At 38.8% G+C, this 21,384-nt stretch overlaps 1 protein-coding gene across 1 annotated transcript in view; it reads right to left on the reverse strand.

Moving 5' to 3' along the window:
* The window catches only part of TULP3 (TUB like protein 3), a 34,383-nt gene extending 16,956 nt beyond the window's left edge, over nucleotides 1-17,427 (reverse strand). Inside the window, exons 1-3 of the mRNA XM_064644770.1 lie at nucleotides 16,983-17,427; nucleotides 5,039-5,090; nucleotides 996-1,158 (exon numbers count right to left, since the gene is read on the reverse strand). Of these exons, the coding sequence (XP_064500840.1) occupies nucleotides 996-1,158; nucleotides 5,039-5,090; nucleotides 16,983-17,023 (256 nt within the window). The 5' untranslated portion in view covers nucleotides 17,024-17,427. The remainder of the gene's footprint in view (nucleotides 1-995; nucleotides 1,159-5,038; nucleotides 5,091-16,982) is intronic.
* Nucleotides 17,428-21,384: the final 3,957 nt, after the last annotated feature.

Below are 21,384 nucleotides of genomic sequence, written 5' to 3' on the forward strand. Positions count from 1 at the left end.
ACATCTGGAGAATGAGAAAAATATTCAGGAGAGAGAGAACAGCATAGTTCCAAATGTGATCTTCAAAGCCAGTAATACTGGTTTGATTGGGTCTTTAAAATTCTACTCTGCATATTAACTTGTTATTACTACAATGGTTGCATTATAAAATCCTGCAACAGCATGCATCTCGAAGATTTAGAATGTTTCCTGTTACTTTTTTGATAGGCTGATGGGATCCTGGCTCTCATAAACAATTTCCTGACATTTCCACTGAAGTGTAAGGATTTCATTGCTGCTCTTTTTCCCTCCCTGTGACAAGGGAGTCTTAAGGCTCTCAATACTGTATTTCTTTCTACTTCTAAAAGAATGGTCATTATTTTACTGTAATTTTTTACTGTTTTGAGATCACCAAGTTATTGCCTTTGGCCCTGATACCACTTTGTGCTTTTGACTTTGTGGACCACTATAGCTTGTTTGTCATGTTTCAGCTGTCTCACTGAAGCCCACAGAAAACCCATTAAGAACCTAATTCAGTATTTATAACACTTTTTTTTTGCTTTTCTCTATCATTCAGTCATATGCAACCTTGAGACAGAGTACGCCATGACAACATGAGGAAAAGTACAAGCAGTCACTCTTGAATTATTTTCTTTTCTTTGTCCTACAGCTTCAGAAGATTTTTTCTTAATTTGGATTTGTATCTCCCTACCTTTGTAGACATTCCTAGCTCATTTCTACAGTTCTTCTAGCCTAACACAAGGGAGAGATTACTCAAGGGCACATGAAGATTTCCAGCTGTCAGAAAAATTCAAGGTGAGGTTTTTGTTCGCTTTTGCAGTTTAGTCTTGCTCAACCATACTGTACTAGAATTTTACTTCTGTACATAGAAAGGTATGCAATCAATCTTATTTATCACTTGGCCACTGCCACAGCAACGTAGGTGCCCATCTGTGACATATAATGCATGTACTGGCACTCTGGGGAACATTGTTGCAATTAGGTTGATTACTCACCATGTAAAACAACATCACTGTGGACAGGGGTAGGAGTTTCTACTAAAGGAGTCTGCTCCTCACACCCTTTGGGCTTTGACCTGCGCAGCTTTGCCTCAGGATTTGGCTGTACCATCAGTGGATCAAGACGTTTCTTCCTCTGCTTCTTCTCTAGAAGAGCTCTCTGTGGATTGAAGAAAAGCATGAAAGAGATGAGTAAACACATCTAGAGAAAACATGCCTCAGCCCTTGGCAATAACATGCCAAGACATTCTCACTGACCAGAACCTCAAACAAACCTGAAATATTCTTGTAATCTCTTACAAAAATCCTAGACACAGGTATCATTTTGTCTTTGGAGTGAGATATTGCCTGTGATTCTCCATGAGAATTTGATGGGTGACATGGACACCTGTGTATTTTTGATCTATCCTGAGACCACCAGCAGATAATGTGAAATCCTTTCATCCACTCTAAAATGCAGCAATCCTTAATACAAATAGATAAATTCAGCAGTCATTTATAGTCCAATATGAAACAGTCAGCACTTGCAAAGGAAAAGGTTTTTGCCTCAGAAGTCATCATCTAACAGGGAGAACTTAAATAGTTCCCAGAAACCAATGTTGAGAGATAAGACTTAGAGTGGGCAAACAAATAAACAACAATAATTAAAATAGGAATGATTCACTAAAAGGAAAATTGATCTTCCTTGCTAAACTTTTGCATGTAATTCAGGACTGAAAGCAGAGTGGTAAATCCACATGTTAAAAAAAATTCCAAGATACACATACATTTGATATTTATAATTTATAATTTCCTACTAACCAAGAATAGAAACAACTTCTAGACTTAAATCAAGGCAAATGGGGACACTGTACCATTTTAAAGACAGACATGCCTAATCCTTAAAACCTAAGGCAATGCATGAAGAATGAAAGATCATATTTTAATATTCTGCACCATTATGCAAACAATATGCAAGCTCCTTAGTGTAGATGCAGTTTATTCACGGCTGCTTCTTCTGTACCTGAGCACCTCTGGAAGTTGTTTTTGATGACAGAAACCATTTCTCCATTAAATTATTTGGAGTCTTGATGGACCCAACCAGATAAACAGTACCAACAATTCAATCCACTTGAGACACAGACATCTTTGGAGCCCTTTCCTCTCCCATTATTTTTTTCTCTTGTTAGTTCTTCCCTCTCCTATTAGGCTTTTTATCTCAAATGAAATCAGTTTCTCAGGCAACCTCTCCCTGAGGAATTCCAACATAACTCAGTCCTTGGTTCTTTATTCTTTCTCCTTTTTTCACTTATCTGAAAAAAAAACCCAAAACCAACCACCCCCAAAAAACCAAATTGAAAAAAAAAAACCAGAAAACAAACACCCAAAACCCAAACAAAACCAAACATACAAAAACCCCAAACAAACAAACAAAAACCCCAACAAAAACCTCAAAACAAATATTTTTTTTTCCCTTTAAACTCAGAATTACACTCTGAAGACTGGACTGCAATACAGGTAGTGTTTGCTATTGGAGAATTATTTGCAAGGATTGTCCTGCAGAGCAAGAATTACATAGAATCCCAAATCACATTGGTCTAGAATGAGTGAAGAAAAATAAGCAGTAAAATCAGTTTCTTAGAAACTGCTAATTGTGGATATGTTCTCTAGAAAGGTAGTCAAACCTTCCAGAAGAATTTACATTGGTTTGTGTTGTTTATTTTTTAAATTAATGCTGAGGAAAAGTAAAAAATGTCATGATAGTTTATAAATCTCTAAAGGAGAGAGGAAAAACAAGAATCAGAACATTATACTCAGAATAAGGATTTGAGAATTGTTGTCAAGACTTCTCCACCTGACAAGTAGACAGGCAAGAAAAAAACCCAACAAAACAGACACACCCTGAAGGCAGTAAAAAAAAATAAGAAAATGCACAGCTACTGCTAGAATGCAAAATTGAATTTGAGATCAACATAGAATATAATAACTTTAAGACTTACTTAATGGATTATTCTATTACATAAGCTTTTTTTAACATTTCACTGCACACCAGTCTAAATTTATTATTATTATTATTGTACATTGTGTTTCACCACAGAATTTCTAGGACTCACCAATCCAACGGCATCAGTTTATATTAAAACATAGTTGACTGCTGGTAGATGTGACCAACCTTCTTCTTGCAAGAATTTCAGAATAATCAAAGTGACAAAATCCAATAGTAATTTAATTTATTTTAAAAGGGCTTCTCTCTAATACTTTGCTTACTGAGCAGGAAAAAACATCTGCAAGTCCACTGACAGGACAGTAAATAGTAGTTCATTTTCTCTCCATACGGTGGCAGCCTGCTCTTCAGTACCATGTATTCCCGGCCTTATTCCACTACAGAAGCAGAAAAAAGGAAACCGTATTTTGTTTCGTTTTGCCTACTAAGTAGCCTTTTCCTCCAGCTCTGTGTTACAGCAAAAATTCATATAATATTACAACATAAAATTTAGACAGTTCATGAAATGGACACCAAAACACATAATCCATTAATTAAGTAACAGATACAGATTATGATGATTTGTTCAGCATTTTGTGAACTCCATGCATCAAATACTTTCAGAAACGTTTTCTTTGCACCGCAGAAAACAGTAACATCAGAATACAGGACAATTATAAGATCGCAAACCACCAACTCCTAATGAGTTTCCAACAAGTCAAGAAGTCAGATGAATATATCCTAGCAAACTAGTAAGACAACTAGTTAAGTATTCTGTCTGCAATTGTGATGATGGGAAGATGGTATACAGGAAGGTTCCAACTACACCATCAAAGGTGCAATTATTTGCACAGTCCTAACCTGAGCAGGCTATAGAGGATGGATCCTAGCTTGGAAACATCCTCTCCACTCTTCCAGCTCCTCCTTAGCTCATGCTGGGGCAGCAGTGGCAATGCTAGTGATGGTGGCATTAATGAAACTTCATGTCAAGAGTAATGCACCACACCAGGTGCATTCAGAAACATGTCAGGCTCCGTGCTCTCCAGGCACAGGGAGATGGCAGCATTGCACTTGGAGCTGCAGGCACCTCCTGTGCTCAGGCACATGAAAACCTTCTACTAATGAGGGACTAAGCACTGACTGAGCAACCACGTGCTCTTGCCTCAAGTCCAGGAGAAAAAAGAATCCTGGCAGGCAGAGCTGGCCCACAGATGGAACTTGATGTCATGCACTATTATAAATAATATTTTACTGCAATTACAGGGTTCCCAGTGATAAATTCACTGTCTGAAGCCAAAGCTAAGCAAACTCAGACTACAAATAACGAATAGGTTCTGGTAAAGAGGATTATTATCCATTGCAAGAGTAGCCTGAAGACTGTTGTGTCTGGATTTAAAGACCCTCAGCTGAGAAAAGGCCTTTCTATAAACCATACTTTAATTTGAACAAGATGAATTTAATGTAAGACTGATTTGTGGTCCATATGAAATGGCCAGCTAGAGAATCTTCTAATCTATTTATAAGCATTTGAAATATCACAGAGAAAGAATATTAAGGATGGATACTTTATTGCTTTGAAGAACATGGTGATGTAAACATCCAGCAAACAGCACTTCAAAAACTGAGACCTATAACCTAACATCTGACCCATGCTTGGCTGTAAATATTTTCTCTGTAGGAAACAAAAAAAGGTCAAAAGGTGCTGGAAATCTTTCTCAACAGCATTGTTAATGAGATTTTTCTGTAGGTTGGGGAAACTTTTTCTTTTGCTCTGATGCTTAAAAATCAATAATTCCCTGCAGTCTCCCTATCTTTCAATTAATTCCTGTGTTCTGGTGACTCAATTGCAATGAAATGAGAGGACATATGAAAAATGAATGTATCAAATACATCAAATATACAAGCCATGGCAAAGTTGACTTAAACTAATAAAAACCATGAAAATCTTCAAAGAAAAATATTAGCAAGTTGGTCTTTAGACCAACCATTTTTAGTACTTCATCCCCATTTCTCAAGTCTCTAGATGGCTGTTTCTTTTCCTATACTTATTTTTACCAGCTTCAGTACTATCATTTACCTGATTCTGTAGTTTCAGCTGTCGTAGTTTCATGCTTTCATCCTCAAAGATGCTGGGAAAGGGAAAGAAACAAATTCATTAATTGTTGCTATTAAACAGTTTCCATTACAAGAGCACAAGATATTCTCAGACTGCAACTTCACCATCAAGACTTAAAAACAACTGTTAGACATTACTTCTATCCCACTAAAAGACCAAGATACAAGGAATTAAAAATAAAACATACTTTGTATTCTGTCAGAAATAGGACAAAAACTGTAGCTGAATCCCCTTAGTAAACTGCTCTGAAAACATTTTGTAAGCACTAAAGGCTTCATTATTGGTAGATGGATTATGAGCCACTACTGAGGTGGGGCTATGAGACAATTTATACCTGAAGGTTTAACACAGTTCAAACTGATTCAGTAAAGTCCCTGCTCCGTCATAAGACACCCAATTCTAAATTAACTCAGTTCTCTCTTGGAGTTAAACCTACATAATTTTCTCTTCCTATTAGACTTTCCAAAACTACTGCTAATACCTGAGAGAATCTGTATTTTCAACATCTGATAATGATTCTTAGAGATAAAAATATAATTATTTCACTATTTTGTTGTTTTATAGATAATTTTCATAAGAACTCTAGCTTTTCATTCTAAGTTGTGTTCCATACAGATTTCCCATTTCCTTTTGTATGATAATGGATTACTACATAAAGTGCAATTTAGAGCAGCTAACCCTAGGGGAAATGTTAATTGACAATTAAGCACATATTCTGCCTATCACAGTTGTGCACTTCCTCCAACACAGCTTTGACAAAGACCTCTCTGGAACTGAGAAAGCATCAGGAAGAAGATACTACTTGATGTGGGAAATGGACAAATGTTATATATCTTATTAATAGCACATAGAAAAGCAGGGCAAGCCAAAATTTCAGTTTAAACAGGAAATTCTGTTTGGTTTAGGTATCCATAAATGTCCAATGATGGGAAGCCACAAGCTGGCAGACAGCGCTGAGTATAATCCTAACAAGGAAAACCAGAGAGACAGCAAGAGACAGGGAGAGAGGAGGGGGTGGTTCTGCAAAACACATGCCATGGAAATTGGATTACAGCACATAGAGCTGAAGAGTGAAAAAGGCCTGAGTCCCCCTAACCTATAGTAAACCCACATTTGACTCAGCTTCCAGGCAAGCAGATGACAGATCAGAGGTCCTTAGAGACAGCCTACCCTGGCCAACACAGGCCCTGCTCTGGAAGGTGGAATTATGCAGAGGAAGAGTTCTATATACACATCATACATAACAACTTATATGATCTAAAATTTATACTAGTTCTTGAACTAATAGTATTTTAAAGCAAGCTATGACTGCCATTTTTTTAATACACTTTGCAGTTTTCGTCATTTCTGAACTTTTTTTTTTCTAATGTATTTGAACTATCATCACAAAACAGGTCTAGGACCTTGAAAATATCTTGTTTCTGAAAACTGATGTTACTCCTTACTTGGATCTTCAATACATAGTATCTTGGATTCAAAGGCAATGGAGGGCCTGGAAAAATTAGTGTCTTTCTTGAAGAGGAATGGAGAGCTATTGCACATCCCCAAAACAACAGTTACAGTAATACAGTTGTCTTCCCTTGAAAACAGCCACAACTTAAGAAAGAAACAAGCAGAAGCTACTGAGTGCAGCAAGATATACAATAGCTATTGCATGACACTTCAGCATATTTATTATTTCTAGCATAGGTGATGGAAAAGGCCATCTTTAGCAAAGTTTGAAAAATGCCTGAAAGCTCCACTTAAGATGTTCATGATAAAAAAAAAAAAAAAGAGGGGGAATATTCCTTTTCTTCTCATACACCTACTGATTTAAGAAATAGATTATATTTGTAAACTGCAGTGAAGTTTGTTATAAAGCAATTTGTGTATCTCTGATCAGCAGTAGGTTTACAGACATATTCTTATGGACACGAAAGTTTCCTGTGTAGATACAAGCTACTGCTTGTGGGTTTGTTGTTTTTCCTAATAGAAAATGCATCCCCAAACAGTTTGAGTCTGTTCTTCAGAAAATAATAAAACAAATACAAACACTACCATTTTAGGAAATAAGTTTCCAGGTTTTCCTTTTTACCTGAAAGTTGACAAAGTGCTGAAATACACATACACATCTTGCGGAAATCCTCAGTGAAAATTATTTACTTCATATGCTAAATTATTTTCTACTCACACTGGAATAAAGTTACACAATGTAACAGGAGCATAAAGCAGACTACACAGTGCTTCACCTCTGGCCACTTAATTGACACTCAAACATGGCTGAAATACAAAGTTTCTAACAGGTCACAGAGCTTGACAGAGCAAAAAGATTACCAGAGTGTTCTCTCTTACAATTCAAAATTGCCTCATAGAAGGCCACAAAAGGAAAGCAGCCATCAATCCATCCTTCCCATTTTAGAATGCAAGGATTCACACAAGGATCAAAATAAAAAGAAACAAAGCCACGAGCACTGTGGCTCTATAAACAGTTGCTAAAAAAACACAGCAATCTTACGATATTTTTATTTACTCCTCCTTCAACCTTTCCTCCAGCAGTCAGTCATCATGAAAGTGTAACACAATAACCAGACAAAAAAAGAGCTTCCCAAACTTCAGACCTTTTCCTACTCATCACAGCACAGTTGGTGGTATTACAAACTTTAACAGGAAAAGGCTGTTCTAGAGTCACTCCTGCAACTCACTGCTAAGGAATGCAAGTAGTGTGCTAATCCAGCTGCAGGCTTCAAACAGGAATCCTCCTTCTACTGGGCTGACAACACAGATCAGTGTCTTTGGACATGCCCACACAAAACCACTGTGCTCTTTGCTTTTCTGTTTGAAGGGTTTATATGCAAGAAGACTTAAATATCCAGCAGGAAGAGGAAAAATTAGCAGCAATTCCATAGCTACAACAACACAGTTCAAAAAATGAAAAAACCCCACAGCCATCAGACCAGTCAAACCACCAAACAAGTAAACTTGTCAAATTTACTTCTGACAAATAAGAACTGAAAACATTCAAGTAGCCTGTCACGATCTTCCTCTTCCCAAGCGCTGCAGTCCAGCAGACTGCAAGAGACTCTGCCCCCCCAATTCCTCTGCTGTGTTTATCAGAATCCACCAACAATCCTGCTAAAGCTGTGGACACATGCCAGAGAAAGGAAAAATGACTCAGAATGGAACATACAAGAAAAGACTAATGATAATCCAGGATACAGAATAAAAATGAGAGTGGGAAAGCAATTATTTAACAAAACCACTCAACTGAGAAGATACAACAGCATGTCTGGATGCGGGAGAAGACAGCAAGATATAAAGGGGTTCACAGATCCATTTCCAGATTTGACACAGACCAACATGAAGCAAAGTTTTATTTTTAATTGATAGCATCTCAAATTCCTACTGAAATCAGAATCAGCCTGGTTTCCATTTCATAAACAGAAATTAAAGTGTTGCAACAGGAATACACAGCAAATTTTATTATAAAAATGTTAATTTGGTCTTTCCTAACCATTTTCAGAATATCAAACAACGACAATGAACAGGTAACTCAAAAATTATTTAACAGATATTCATATATGCAATTAAGGCTTCCTTTTTATGTAGTTTATTTTCCATTCTGTAAAAAAGGCACACTACATCTATTGACACTTCTTTCAGAATGGACATACTGTTTTTCAATAACACTCCAATTTTGGCATTACAAACTGTGGAAAGGCAGAATTTACACTCTTGTTTTCATTGCAACTTTGCTGTGTGTCTGAACATGTTATACTTAAAAAAAAACCCCAAAATAGTTATGTTCTAAACACTTGGCAATAATTACCATTGAATCAGCCAAATACAAACTCATAGTATAATGCAACTCTGAGAACAACGAAAAACCCTGATATTGAAGTAGGAGAATGTAGAAAACAGGGCAAGAAAGCAATCCATCAGCCTGAAAATGGTCTTCCATTCTGTCCAAGGTCCACACAAGAAAAAGAATTCTGAAGAACTGAAGAGGGTTCAGCAGAAAGCTGAACAAATTGACCAAGGATTGGTTTATTCAAAAGAAAAATCAATATGCTCCACTGTATTCCATGGATTGGATGCCACAAATTACTATTGATGAGAGAAAAGACAACAAAATCCAGCCATACATAATTGAAGCTAAACAAATTCAGACTGCAAATAGTTTTTTTTTTATTTAATACTGTGACCATAGAGAGAACTCATGGAGCTGTGGATTTTCAACAGAAAACAAGGGGTTTTAATCAAGGTTGAATATTATTATGTTAAAAAAAAATTGCTGTCATAGAGTAAGGCTACAGTTTACCTCAGATTTCAGATGTGATTATCACACAGAATGGGAGAGCTAAGCATTCTGCTTTTAATTCATATCAATTACGTCCCCCTTATATACAGACTGTTAAAGCTATAAGGAATCAAAAAAAAAAGGTTATTTGTATCATAGACTAGTTTTGCAAGGAATTGACTGGTTGCAGCTGTGAATGAGAGGCAAGAAGCAGAGAAAGTAAGAAAAGCCACAGGAAAGAGGAACTTGTAGAGAGAAAATGAGTGAGAACTCACTGGAAAGACAGATTTGAAAAGACATTAAACAAAGGAAAACACCATCACGAAAGTTCTTCCTGCATTCAACAAAATGTATGTTCCTCATATGTCCACTAAGAAATACTATACTCAGTTTTTCCTCCTAAACAAGCAATGCAACAAGGCCGTGCAGATTTAAAAGCTTCCCAGATGGCTAAATCTATTCTGCAAACATTTGATAATAAAGAGTCCTGGCCTCTTAAAAGAGGAAGGTCAGATAAGCTGATTGAAACAGACTCCACCTTAAAAGAAAATCTGACCCAAGAGAAGCAAAGATAGCTTGTTTTGCTTTTTAATTGTTCTAAGCATCTTTAGAGCCTATATTAGCACTGTATATGTACTGAACTCTTGGTGAGAGAAATTCAGGAATTATTACCTATTTTGCACAGCTCTAGGGAAGGTATTACAGCTTCAGATACTCCATAGTTTGGCAGGGAGATTCAGGGAAAGTGTCCAGCAGAAACTTCCAGCTCATTGTAAAGTGAATTAAATTTTGAGTTTACAGCGCCTTTTACAAACAAGCTTGATATTTTTATAGCATTCTGATGCATAAATCCTTTTAACAAACACAGTCTTTTGATCTAAATGGGAATATGAATCTATACATTAATAATCAAGACTCTTAAATTTTTAGTTGTTGCCATTGCTCTACTTTTTTTAAAGGAGCTCCAAGGCACAATAACACCATTTCTGTCCACAAATATCCTCAATTTTCCATTATGTTGTTTTCCATTTCTTACTCCACAGAGGACTACTTCCATCAGGAGTCTTACAGAGCCCATGTAGCTCCTCTTTCCTTTGCAGGACAGTTTATTAAAGTTGTAGCAGCAGTTATGTCTCTGAGCAATACTCCCAGAACTTAAGAATCAGGGAACAAGAAGTGGCTTGTGGCACATATCTTTGTCAACTAGATTTTATTTTTAGGTGTAGAAGAGCAAGTAAAAGCAACTTCAGTAAGAAATGTGGAGTCAGCTGGTGTGAAAGTGTTTTCACTCTTAACCCTCCAGAGATCTTTCCTGGGGACTGTTGTCCTCATGTGAACTACAGCTATGAAGGAAAATAGAAGCTGTAGAAAAGAGATCAGCTGAAGAAGGATTCTTATATTTTGAAAGATATAAGACATAATCCAAACAGCAATTGCAATACTGTTTCTGGAAATGGTTGAGGAGCAAAATTTATCTGTAATGCACCTTCCAATCCACAAAAGGGAGGAGTCCCACTGACACAACTGTAATTGCACATTTCTGGGAAAACATGTAACATAGCATCCATAAGATTGAGGATTATCAATTTTTTCTGCCTTTCCCAAAGCAGAAGAGTGGGGCGGGGTTGGTAAAAACTTGGTATTTTTTCCTTCACAATTAAATAGCAGTAAGTCTTCCAAAGTAAACTGATCTGCTGCAAATCAGCCATAAAATGCCACATCTATTTCTAAGTGACATAGCTAAGGTTGCACCAACATTTTCTTTACAAATTGATATTTCAAGAAGGGCAAGTTTTAGTCTCTGTCTGCCTTTTTTACATAAAGAATCCTTTCCTGATGAAATTAGATTTACCCTTGATTTCTCCCCGTCCCAAGAAACATGCACAGATTACTAATGCCAATAGCTGATTTGAGAAAGATTTCACAAAAATTGTTTGGAAGCTTTATACCTACTAAACGTATTATGAAAACAATGACATAGCAACAGTTCACACAATTTTGGAAGCAATTCTGAATGAGCCAATAAACTGTTGTTAATAAAGACTGTCTTTGATATGCTTTAATATAGAAATTATGTCCCACATAATACAGATTGAGTAAGCCCTATCTCAGAATTTTGCAAAATAAGTATAACATAAACTAATAAGAACAATAAATTATGTCAGAGCAGGCTGGACGGAGGGAGCATCTAGAGATAAGCCTTGAGATCTGTATGTCCTACTTCACTTCAAAATACACCTGAATCCTCTGGGTACTACATGTTCCTGCCAATAACTTGTACCAACTATCTGAACAATTTACAAGTTACTAAAAAAGATCCAAAAGAAACAAAAAGGCAAGTTAGTCCTTTAAAACTTCTGCTTCTACCTACCTCCAGGCTTAATGATGGAACTTTACAGAAAAGTACCTGATAATTTCACTTTAAAGTCACATGGACTAGAAGCATGCCAAAATCACACAAATCAAAACATCCACTACTCCCTCATCCCCCCCAAAAAAATCCAACCCCAAAAAGGTTGGTGTTCTGAAGATTATATATACATAAATATCTCAAGAAGCCCCTTCCAACCTCCATGATTCTGTCTGTTTGGGTTCTAGAGATCACAAGATAAATGGAGATACTTTAGATCCTGAGAGAACAAACTAGATGACAATAAAGAATACAGGCTGTCACAAGAAAATGCAACAGGAACAAAAGCATCATGAAATAGTTACATTCTAAGCTCAGAACTATTTTGCCTACTGTATTTCTTAGTGTTTGCATGCCATTCAAAAACTGACTCATAAAGTACCAAAGACTAGCTCCTCCTAGGAACAAGGGAACAGAGCAATGAAAATAAACAGCACTCTCTGGACAGAAGCTACTAGATCTTCTATTTGGACTACAAAGAAGAGCACAAACAAAAACCTGTGTCATTCTCTACTATACTATACTGGAAGAATGGAAAGGAGATTCTTGTTTCCCTTAGCCAAAATCTCAAGTAATTTGTTTCTCCAAACCTAAAGTGAAAGGAGTATTCTTTTCCTGGAAGGAAGGCCAAAAGCAGCCAGAAATGCACACAAGCCATCAACCATTAAAGCCATCACTGATGCTGGGAAGGTGGCACAAAGACAACCATAAGAACGTTCACATAAACTTATCTCTAAGTGTGTAGCCAAACAGGGGTTTTCAACTGGCATTTTATTAAATACTTCCAAGAAAAGGGAGACAAGGAACTTCCTGCCAGGCACATTCCTTCAAGAGTTCACAGCTGGTGACTCCTTGAGTAAGGACTTTTCAGCTCAACTACCCCTACAAATACAGAGCATTATGCTTCCAAAATCATGTTTATTCAGGTGAACTTAATGAGACTTAGGTTTCTCCTAAAGAAAAGAAACATTTATTCCACAAGCAGAACACCAGCTTTCTATTTAATGTCCTCTCAATTACGTGCTCCAAATCCCCACGGTCATTTCACTTACAGAAATAGCTCTGCCCAAGGAAAAGGCAAAGCAAGATCCACAGGGGCTTGGAATTCTGACTCCTATGATCTTCTGTTAGTAAATTATTAAACCCTGACTGTCACTTTTGTTGATGTTGCACCTAATTACAACATGAAACCAGTGAAATGTAGAGCAGTCTCTATTCTCTCCTAGCAACAAAGCCAGCAGTTAAATGGCACGTGGTATGCTTAACCCAGACCAGGTAACAAAACTCAAAGTTCCCTGAAAATAATTTGCATCACACTTCACATCACAAACTGCACTTGTTTTATAGTCTTTTGAATTAAAAACGGGAAAGAACATGAAATTTTCTGAACTGACGCTCTAGAACTGATCGTGGGCTTTTATTTCCAGTCCAGCATTTTTTACATTTTTAAAAGATTGAAAGGGGAAGCCATTAAAGAGATAGAAACAGTGCAAAGTAATTTCCATCTCAAACTGTGTGACTCAGCAAGATACCACTGCTAGATTTAGGTTCTTGTTCTTTTTTTTGCCTCAGATTTCACACAAGAACGCAAAGTCAGAAAGGAGCGCAAAAGCGACCACAGACTCCTATTACAATAACACAGGCAGCTAAGAGTTCAAACATCCCAGAGGTTATACATTTTAAAGAGCTCTAGAAGTAAGTGTAAATGTTCTTGGAGTAGTCTACAACAACTTCTCTAAGCACATCAGAAATCCACTTAGAAGAGAATTCATCCCATGACTCAATTACAATACAATCAACAGTTTTATTTTGGAGATCAGTCAACTGTGCCTCAGTGACAAAACATGAATCTAGAGCTATTGCAGTGCAAGTCTGGTAGCAGAAAGTTTTCACACATACAAAGTCATAATTATGTTAAGTCAGGGCATTTGTCCCCCCTACAGATGCCACATTAACAGTGTTTAAAAAAGCAGAAGATAAAAATAATGGTTCTCTATAAAAAATAGTCATTTTTTTGCAACCTCAAATCTAAGTAATAAGAGATGGGAGAAGAACTTATTAGAAACTGAAGCGACAATTCAAACAAGGTTCAACTTTAAGACACCTCTTTGCAATTGCAGTTACCAAGTGAATTTCAAATTGTATTTGGAAATTTCAGTCACACATTGTTGCTACATTTTCTCTCTCGACACTGCTGTCTACCTGGTAGGAAGTGAGGTGATTCCTTCTTCATTCACACTAAAACTGCAAAAGATTTTTTCCTGTTGAATCTGTACTCCAACGAGTAAATATAAACCACATTTATAAAATATTTACAGATTTATCTCACTTGGGACAGATTTCTTGATTATAATGTTTAGCGTTGAAAAAGGTGAAGCAAACAGGATACTAAGCCAATTCTCTTTTATCTAAGGATAAGATTTGCAGAATTACAAGTCCTACAAAACAATGCTTTTTAATTTGAAGGAGCTCACTGGTGGCAAAACAAAAACACCCAAGGACTAACAGAGATGACGACGGGCTTTTAAAAGCAATTTTAAACTTCTGTCTTCTCTGGATTACAAGTATAGCTAAAATAATAAGCGAAGTATTTTGTCCTTTTTTCCTCAAAATTATAATTATGGTGCACCTATACAAAACACTCAAGCCCAGTAGCCTCTGAGATCCCTGTCAATCTCAACTACACTAAGGTTTTTCAAATACGGAAAGGGCTTTTGGCTGGACACAAATATTACTTTTGAAACTAGTTTTGAACCCTTCTCAGTCTGGGGGCTCATAATATTTTGAAAATTGAGCTCATTGACAACAGGCTCTTTTTATTCATTAACTTTTGAAGACACTGAGGAAGTATCCCAGAGTTCCTGAGTTCACAAGCTGAAAGCCACTAAGTCATGCACGTCTAGATCCCGAGGAAGCATCCAAATGACTGTGGGACCTCTGCAGCTGACATCCAGTTTTGTAGTCTCTGCAGACTCAGCCAAGATTTTTGCACCCTGAAAATTATCATCTTCATACATGACATCTGCAAGTCAGAAGTTGAAACACATTGGGAATGCAGCATGTGGGAAGCTTTAAGTATTCCCATATATGGTGTAATTAGTGTACAAAAAGGTGAAGTCCATTGTTCCCCAAAATTCTAAAATACATACTACCATAAGATCCAAGTTTCCTTCTCAATATTTTAAAAGCTTACAATAGTTTAGAATTACTTTTACCTGAATGTTTCTACTGTATTCAACATTAGTAATTTCATGTTAAGTCTCAAAATGGACTTTCCCAAAGGAAGAAAGTATAGCACTTATCAAAACTATGAAATAGCACTGCAAGTTTTATAATCTCCTAAAGCATTAAGATGGTTGTGCTTTGTCTCCCTGAAAGTCAATCAAACTCTAAAATAAAATGAACTTGAGCAATTTCAGTTGCAGCCACCTCAAATGGAAGATAGATTAACATAGGTTTCAGAGTTGGCCTAAATCCAAGATCTTCCTTCTTTATCTATCATCATGTATCCCACAGCACATTTACAAAACTTTATGCATTTATTTTGGCTTGTATCCTTCACCTCTATCCACTAGAAATAAAATACTTTTTATATCTTTATGTGTATTTTACACATTGCCCAATAGTAAAGGTATTCCACCTCTGGTGAGGGGGGTGGGAAATGGCAAAAAAAGGAAAAATGGTGCTAATCAGTTCTCATGTACAGCCTTTCTAAGCTTTCCAGTGTAGTATCTTCATTGCTATGAACAGTCACTTATTGCACACCACATTTACTTTTCCTCTAAAACACACTGTTTGAAAAACTGACAGTTATTTTACCAAATGAGTTCTAGTGACTAGATTAGTGATTTAGGGATCATTTTACTATCTCCATCTCAGAAAGAGAAGATCCTTCCTAAGAATACAGACTTTTGTCTTCCTGCAATTTACTACAATGCCGATGAACTTGGTAAGTTCAGAGCTGGACCCCTAAAATAACAAACCTTAACGATCTATTTTAAAACTGTGCATTTTTATTTAAGTTCGTGTATTCTAGTTCTGTTACTTTAACCATGGAGACTAATAAAGTTAAAAAACTGATTGTTTGTTTAATAAACTGGGGTGGGAGAGAAGCAGCTGTCACATGAACTGCCATTATTGCTATGCTATTTCTGTGGGGGACCCATAAAAGTACACAAAACAAATTTCTTAGCAGAAAGAAATTATACCAGTAGAACTGTTACCAGAAAAACAGCATTATTTCCTGTAGCTTCAACTCTTAACTTAAACATCTAATATCTATGCAAGAAAACTTACATGTATCTGGTCATCAGTTTTTCAAAAATTGTTTCCAGAACTGGTACACAACCCTCAGTCTTTAAAGTCTGCATAAAGAAGTAATCTTCTACTGTTTCATAGAATATTTGGTGCACCCAAGCGGTTACAGGACCTTTTCTCTTTTGCTGCTTTTCACTCTCAACTAAAATTACAAAATCTAATAATATATGTATTAAATAAATACTATTTCTCTTCTACACCGTGTTCCTTATAACTACTAGAAGTGTAGGTGTCTCTCTTTACTTGCTTCACTTCTCCCTATCCAAACATCTGAGGCACAAGGTATAGGTTTTCCTGTGTTTTTTACAATCACACTGATTCAGTCAAAACCCGTTTTCGCTGCCTGCCTGTATCCTCTCATTTCATTTCAAATAATTTTGGTTTTGAGCTAGTCAAGTGCCACAGGCACAAACTCCCCAAAATCTCCACAGTTCACAGCTGCTTTTCCTATTACATCAGCTAAATTCCTTTCAGTTATTTCTCCTTTTTCCCTTGCAAAGGCACACGGATTATGTCATCACACAGCCCAAGAGTTTCACGAGGGACAGAACGGCTCAATAACATCGCGAAAACGCTTCACAGCAGCGCCTAGAAACGAAGAGTGGACCGAGACCCCACAAAACCGGTTTAATGTACAATTATTTAGATGATGCACAACAGACAGTGCTGAAGAGTGAAGCACATAAAACACAACAACACATAAATCAGCAGGACGGCGGCCGCCCGAAGCGGGACACGGGTGTTACGGGGGCAGCGCCGACCCGCGTGGCCGTCGCCGTGCGGCTCCGCCCGCCCGGGCCCCGCTGCGGCCACTCATCCCGGCATCGGGCGCTGCCGCTGGGGGCTGCCATGCGAGGCAGCCCCGGCCCAGGCCGTTTTGCCGCCTCCCCGGGCCCCCTTACCTGTGGCCGGCGGGACCCCCAGGCCGCGCCGCTCCCTCCATCGCGGCCCCGCCGTTGCTATGGGCCCCCGCCCGCCGCTGCCCTTAACAACGGCGCGCGGCACTGAGGCGCGCCGCCATTGGCCCGGACCGCGAGGACGCCGCCCGCCCATTGGCCGCGGAGCCACGCACGCGCAGAGGAGCGATGGTCGCCTCCCCTATCGCCGTCTCCGCTACAGTCGCGGGAGGAGCCCCGGCGCGGAGCCACGGGAATCACAGGGCTCCCTCGGGGACACTCCCCACGACAGAGACACTTTTCCCCAAGGAAGCCCGGCCCAACAGACCCCCGTCGCCAAGGCGCTCCCACCCCGCCCATGTCCTCAGCCCCGGCAGTGCCATCGTCCGTTCGGTCGTGTCCTCGCACGTAGCTGAAGTGCCGCTCCCGCCGGGTCAGGCGCTGGCCTATCTCTTCGAGAGCTCGAAGTTTGCCTTCACCAGGATGTCGGCAGCGCTCAGCTTCCCTCGCTCCCGCAGGTACTTCATGACGTGAGGTCGCCGTCTCCAAGTGACCTTTACTCCATACTCACGTTCGGGAGTATCTGTAACCAGCACTGCTGCCGACTTCCCTCTCCCACAGGGATCAATACCAAATGCCAGCTCTTTTTCTGGATGCCAGGTATCACTACTTTGTGACAGAGTGTTGCTGCATCTCCAGTTCCTTAAGGAAGGCACCTGAGGAGCCTCTGCATCTGGTAGACTAAAAGCTTCTTGCTCCACAGGCTGGAGAGCAGGTTCTCCACAGTTCTCTGAACCCTGCACTTGGATATTGGCATTTGCTGCTGTCCCTTTCTTGAGCTGGCTGTGAGAACACTGTGTGTCCTTCCTTGAGTGCTTTGGATGATCCAAGGGGTGGCCTGCATGTCCTTCTGGATTCTCAAAAGTTAAAGGAGGAAATTTGCAGGCTGAAGCTCTTCGACAAGGTCCTCCTGCATGAAGCAAACTGTGGTTGACATCCTGATTCTGAGGCTTGTGAGGACCACAGTGCTTCTTCTGGCACGCTTTCAACACCACTGGCTTAGTTGTTTCAAATTGTGGGCACACCTGAAAAAAGACATAATAATAAGATAAAAACCCAGCCATTTTCTCCAGACAAGTAATGCCAACCTGATTCTGCTTCGCCACCTGTCCCATCTTTTTTCGGTGTGTTCACTGAGTAAGCTGGTCTGCTGCAAAGGGAGTCACTAACAAAGCTGCTATGCAGCAGATGCCTCATGAACATCACATTCTGCCAGTCTCCTCAGAAAACTCATTGGGGTGCAAGTGAGCTATTCTCTGGCAACTTAGAAAGAACTCAAGATTTGGGTTTAAAGGAAATCTAACTGTTGGCTACTCCTGTAACCCCTGCACATTTAAAACAGTTCAGAAATGGATCCTTTTTCTTTCTTTGTCTTAGCATAACTCCAAATCAATTCAGTGAACTAAATCCTCAGTCTCCCTGAACAGGTAGAGGTTGAATTGAGAGAGTGATTAAAGGATGCCCACTTAGCTGAGTGGCCTTAGATTATGTTAATACAGTATTCACAATTTTCCCCCAAAACATCCAGATCGCCCAAAATCCTCTTCTAAAATCAGCTTCTATAAGAGGTGGTCCAAGCTCAACAATCTACGTTTCTTTGAAAGATTCTGGACTCTTACTCAAACCCTGGAAATCCTTTTTTTGCTGTGTTCTTTATCTTCCTGGTTATCAACAAAGAGTCAGATTCTGTTTCAAATTGCAATTTGTTTTTCCCCAAGGGACACCAAACTGGGTTCTCGCTATGGTAACTACAATCTCCTTCAGCATTCCAAAGTTACAACATAGTTCCTCAAAAAACTAAGTACAGTTGAATTAAGGATAGCAGTTGTCTGCTGTACAACTGAACTGCTTGAATGCAAAGCCTGTGTGCAGGAAAAGGAAAGTGATTCCATGATAATTGTATCCTAGCACATACTCAACACAGGTCAATCACTGACTTTGAGGATATGACCTCCTGGCTTCAGAGAGCATGTATGGTAGGAGCCTAGCAGTCGAGAAGGTATGAAAAACTTAGATAACATCAAGAAGAGAGGAGCAGAAAATCAGTTCTCACTCAAACAGGTTGACACTCTGCAGAGGATGCCTCCAGAAGTTACAAACCTACCACATTTTCAAACTGAAAAATATCTAACATTTTAAGCACTTGAAACAAATTTTAAAATCATTGTATGTTTAGAATCAAAGAGCTACCAATGCGGATATTTCCAACTCTTCCAAACAAAAAGAATGCTTATTCACAGCAGTTATTTTACTTAGTATTTCAGAAGCCACAAAGCTAACTGCCTCAAGCACATACAAAAAAAAAAAGTTAAAGGGAAAAGATGGAATGTGTTCTACTTCAAGATTAAGGCATCACAAAAATAACTTCAGGTCACCAGGAACAAAGGAATGTCTCATGCAGGTTTGAAACCACACTTCCTGAGCTTCCTTTGTGATGAGCAATGTTGAGCAGCAGCAATGCTTAAACGGTGCTGAAATGCTTAAAAGAGCTCCCCTAGGTGAGACTGCTGTTGTATAGGAACAGTCTGTCATTGCAGCACCTGTTTGTTTAAAAAAAACCCTATCCTTACATGATAGAAGGAACAGCTTAGGAAAATGCAAGCAGTCCCAGAACAGGAGCCCATCAGACCAGAAGAGGGGCCCATAAGACGATTGATATAGAGAGAAACTATTCAAAAGACAGAATAGAAAAGAGGACAGGTTAGAACAAATAATCCTGAAGTGAAAACCTATGTTCTCTAAGTTTAGCAGTGTCAAATTTAAGCAAAGCAACTAGTACTTTAACATGTAACATTTAGAGTTCAGCAGTTATTTTGAGCAGTAAGCCAATAAAATTCCCCCTCATATTTATAATGTGCAGGGTTTTCAGTTGCCATAGAAAACAGCATCTTCCTGATAAGAATTATTTTCCCAGAAATAGTCATATTAACCAGTACAGACTGCACACAGTTTTACACCTTCGAATAACCAAGACCTGAGTGGTTGCTGTTAGACTGTGAAGCAACTCATAAGCACTTATTTATGTTTTAGGCTGCTACAATGAATTCAAGTCTGGGCTACTAATTTTCAGTAACCAGAAGAGATAAATTTCTGTTGAGACATATGGGAAAAACTTGAAAATCGTGGCTGTGGGACACAGGGGGAAGGATAATCTATACCAACCCAGGCAACAGAGGTGCTCCGGTCTACAGGTTTTGTAGGCACACGTCTGGGATTCTGGGCCAAAGGCAGCGGAGTTTCATAGCAATGGATGGGTCCTGCCCGCGGCTTCTCGAGGAATACCAGCTCTGCCTTCTTGGCCTTGTGGGTACATTTCTTCTTTGGAGGCATCAAGAGGTATGGTAAAACCACTTAGAAACCTCATGATGCTTGTTAGAGCCAGTTGGAGAAAGAGGGAAGCACCCCAAGGAAATGCTGAAGTGCTCTCGATTCTGTAGAAGGCAAATAAATGTATTTGAAGATAGACTTGTTTGGAAACCTCAGATCTAGTTTTTAACAAAAGCAAAACATTTATGCAGCAGTTGAGCATACAAGTCTCTAGGCAGACTTCTTCCTACCAGTAGTTTTTGAACCTTCTGTTGATTTCCAGGTAGATTTAGAAATGCACAGCAGGAATTGGAGCAGTTGACCTACTGATCCAGCTATATCAAATCAGCTATCAAAAAAAAAAAGTCAGAAAAACCTGCTTTCTCTTTTCAATTTAATTTGGTTTGTAATGCCAAGAATATACTGTAGGGCCAAGGTAACCAGAAGTCTTTACATTTCTAGTTGCTAACTACCTTTTTAATTAAATACCTTTTAATTTCAGGAATTTTTAAGTTTTTTAGTTTGTTTTTGTTACAGGACAGAGTTGACATTTCCCTCCTGTATTCTACAGATCTTGCTTTTTTTTTTTTTTTTTTTTTTTTACCTAAGGAATAAATTTGAATTGAAGTAACATTTAATTTAATTTTCCATTGAAAAACAGATCACAGAATCAATTAGGTTGGAAAAGACTTCTGAGATCAAGTCCAGCCTGTGACCAAACACCACCATGTCAACTAGACCATGGCACTAAGTGCCACATTCAGTCTTTCCTTAAACACCTCTAGGGATGGCGACTGGAGCAGCCCATTCTGGAGCCCATTCTATTGTCTAATCACCCTTTCTGTGAATAAATTCTTCCTAATGTCCAACCGAAACCTCCCAAGGCACAGCTTAAGGCTATGTCCTCTTGTCCTGCCACTTGTTACCGAGGAGGAGGCCAACCCCGCCTGGCTACAACCTCCTGTCAGGTAGTTGTAGAGTACAAGAAGGTACCCCCTGAGCCTCCTTTTCTCCAGGCTTAACACCCCCAGCTACCTCAGCT

Source organism: Pseudopipra pipra, chromosome 2 (assembly GCF_036250125.1).
Source record: "Pseudopipra pipra isolate bDixPip1 chromosome 2, bDixPip1.hap1, whole genome shotgun sequence".
Lineage (NCBI taxonomy): Eukaryota > Metazoa > Chordata > Aves > Passeriformes > Pipridae > Pseudopipra > Pseudopipra pipra.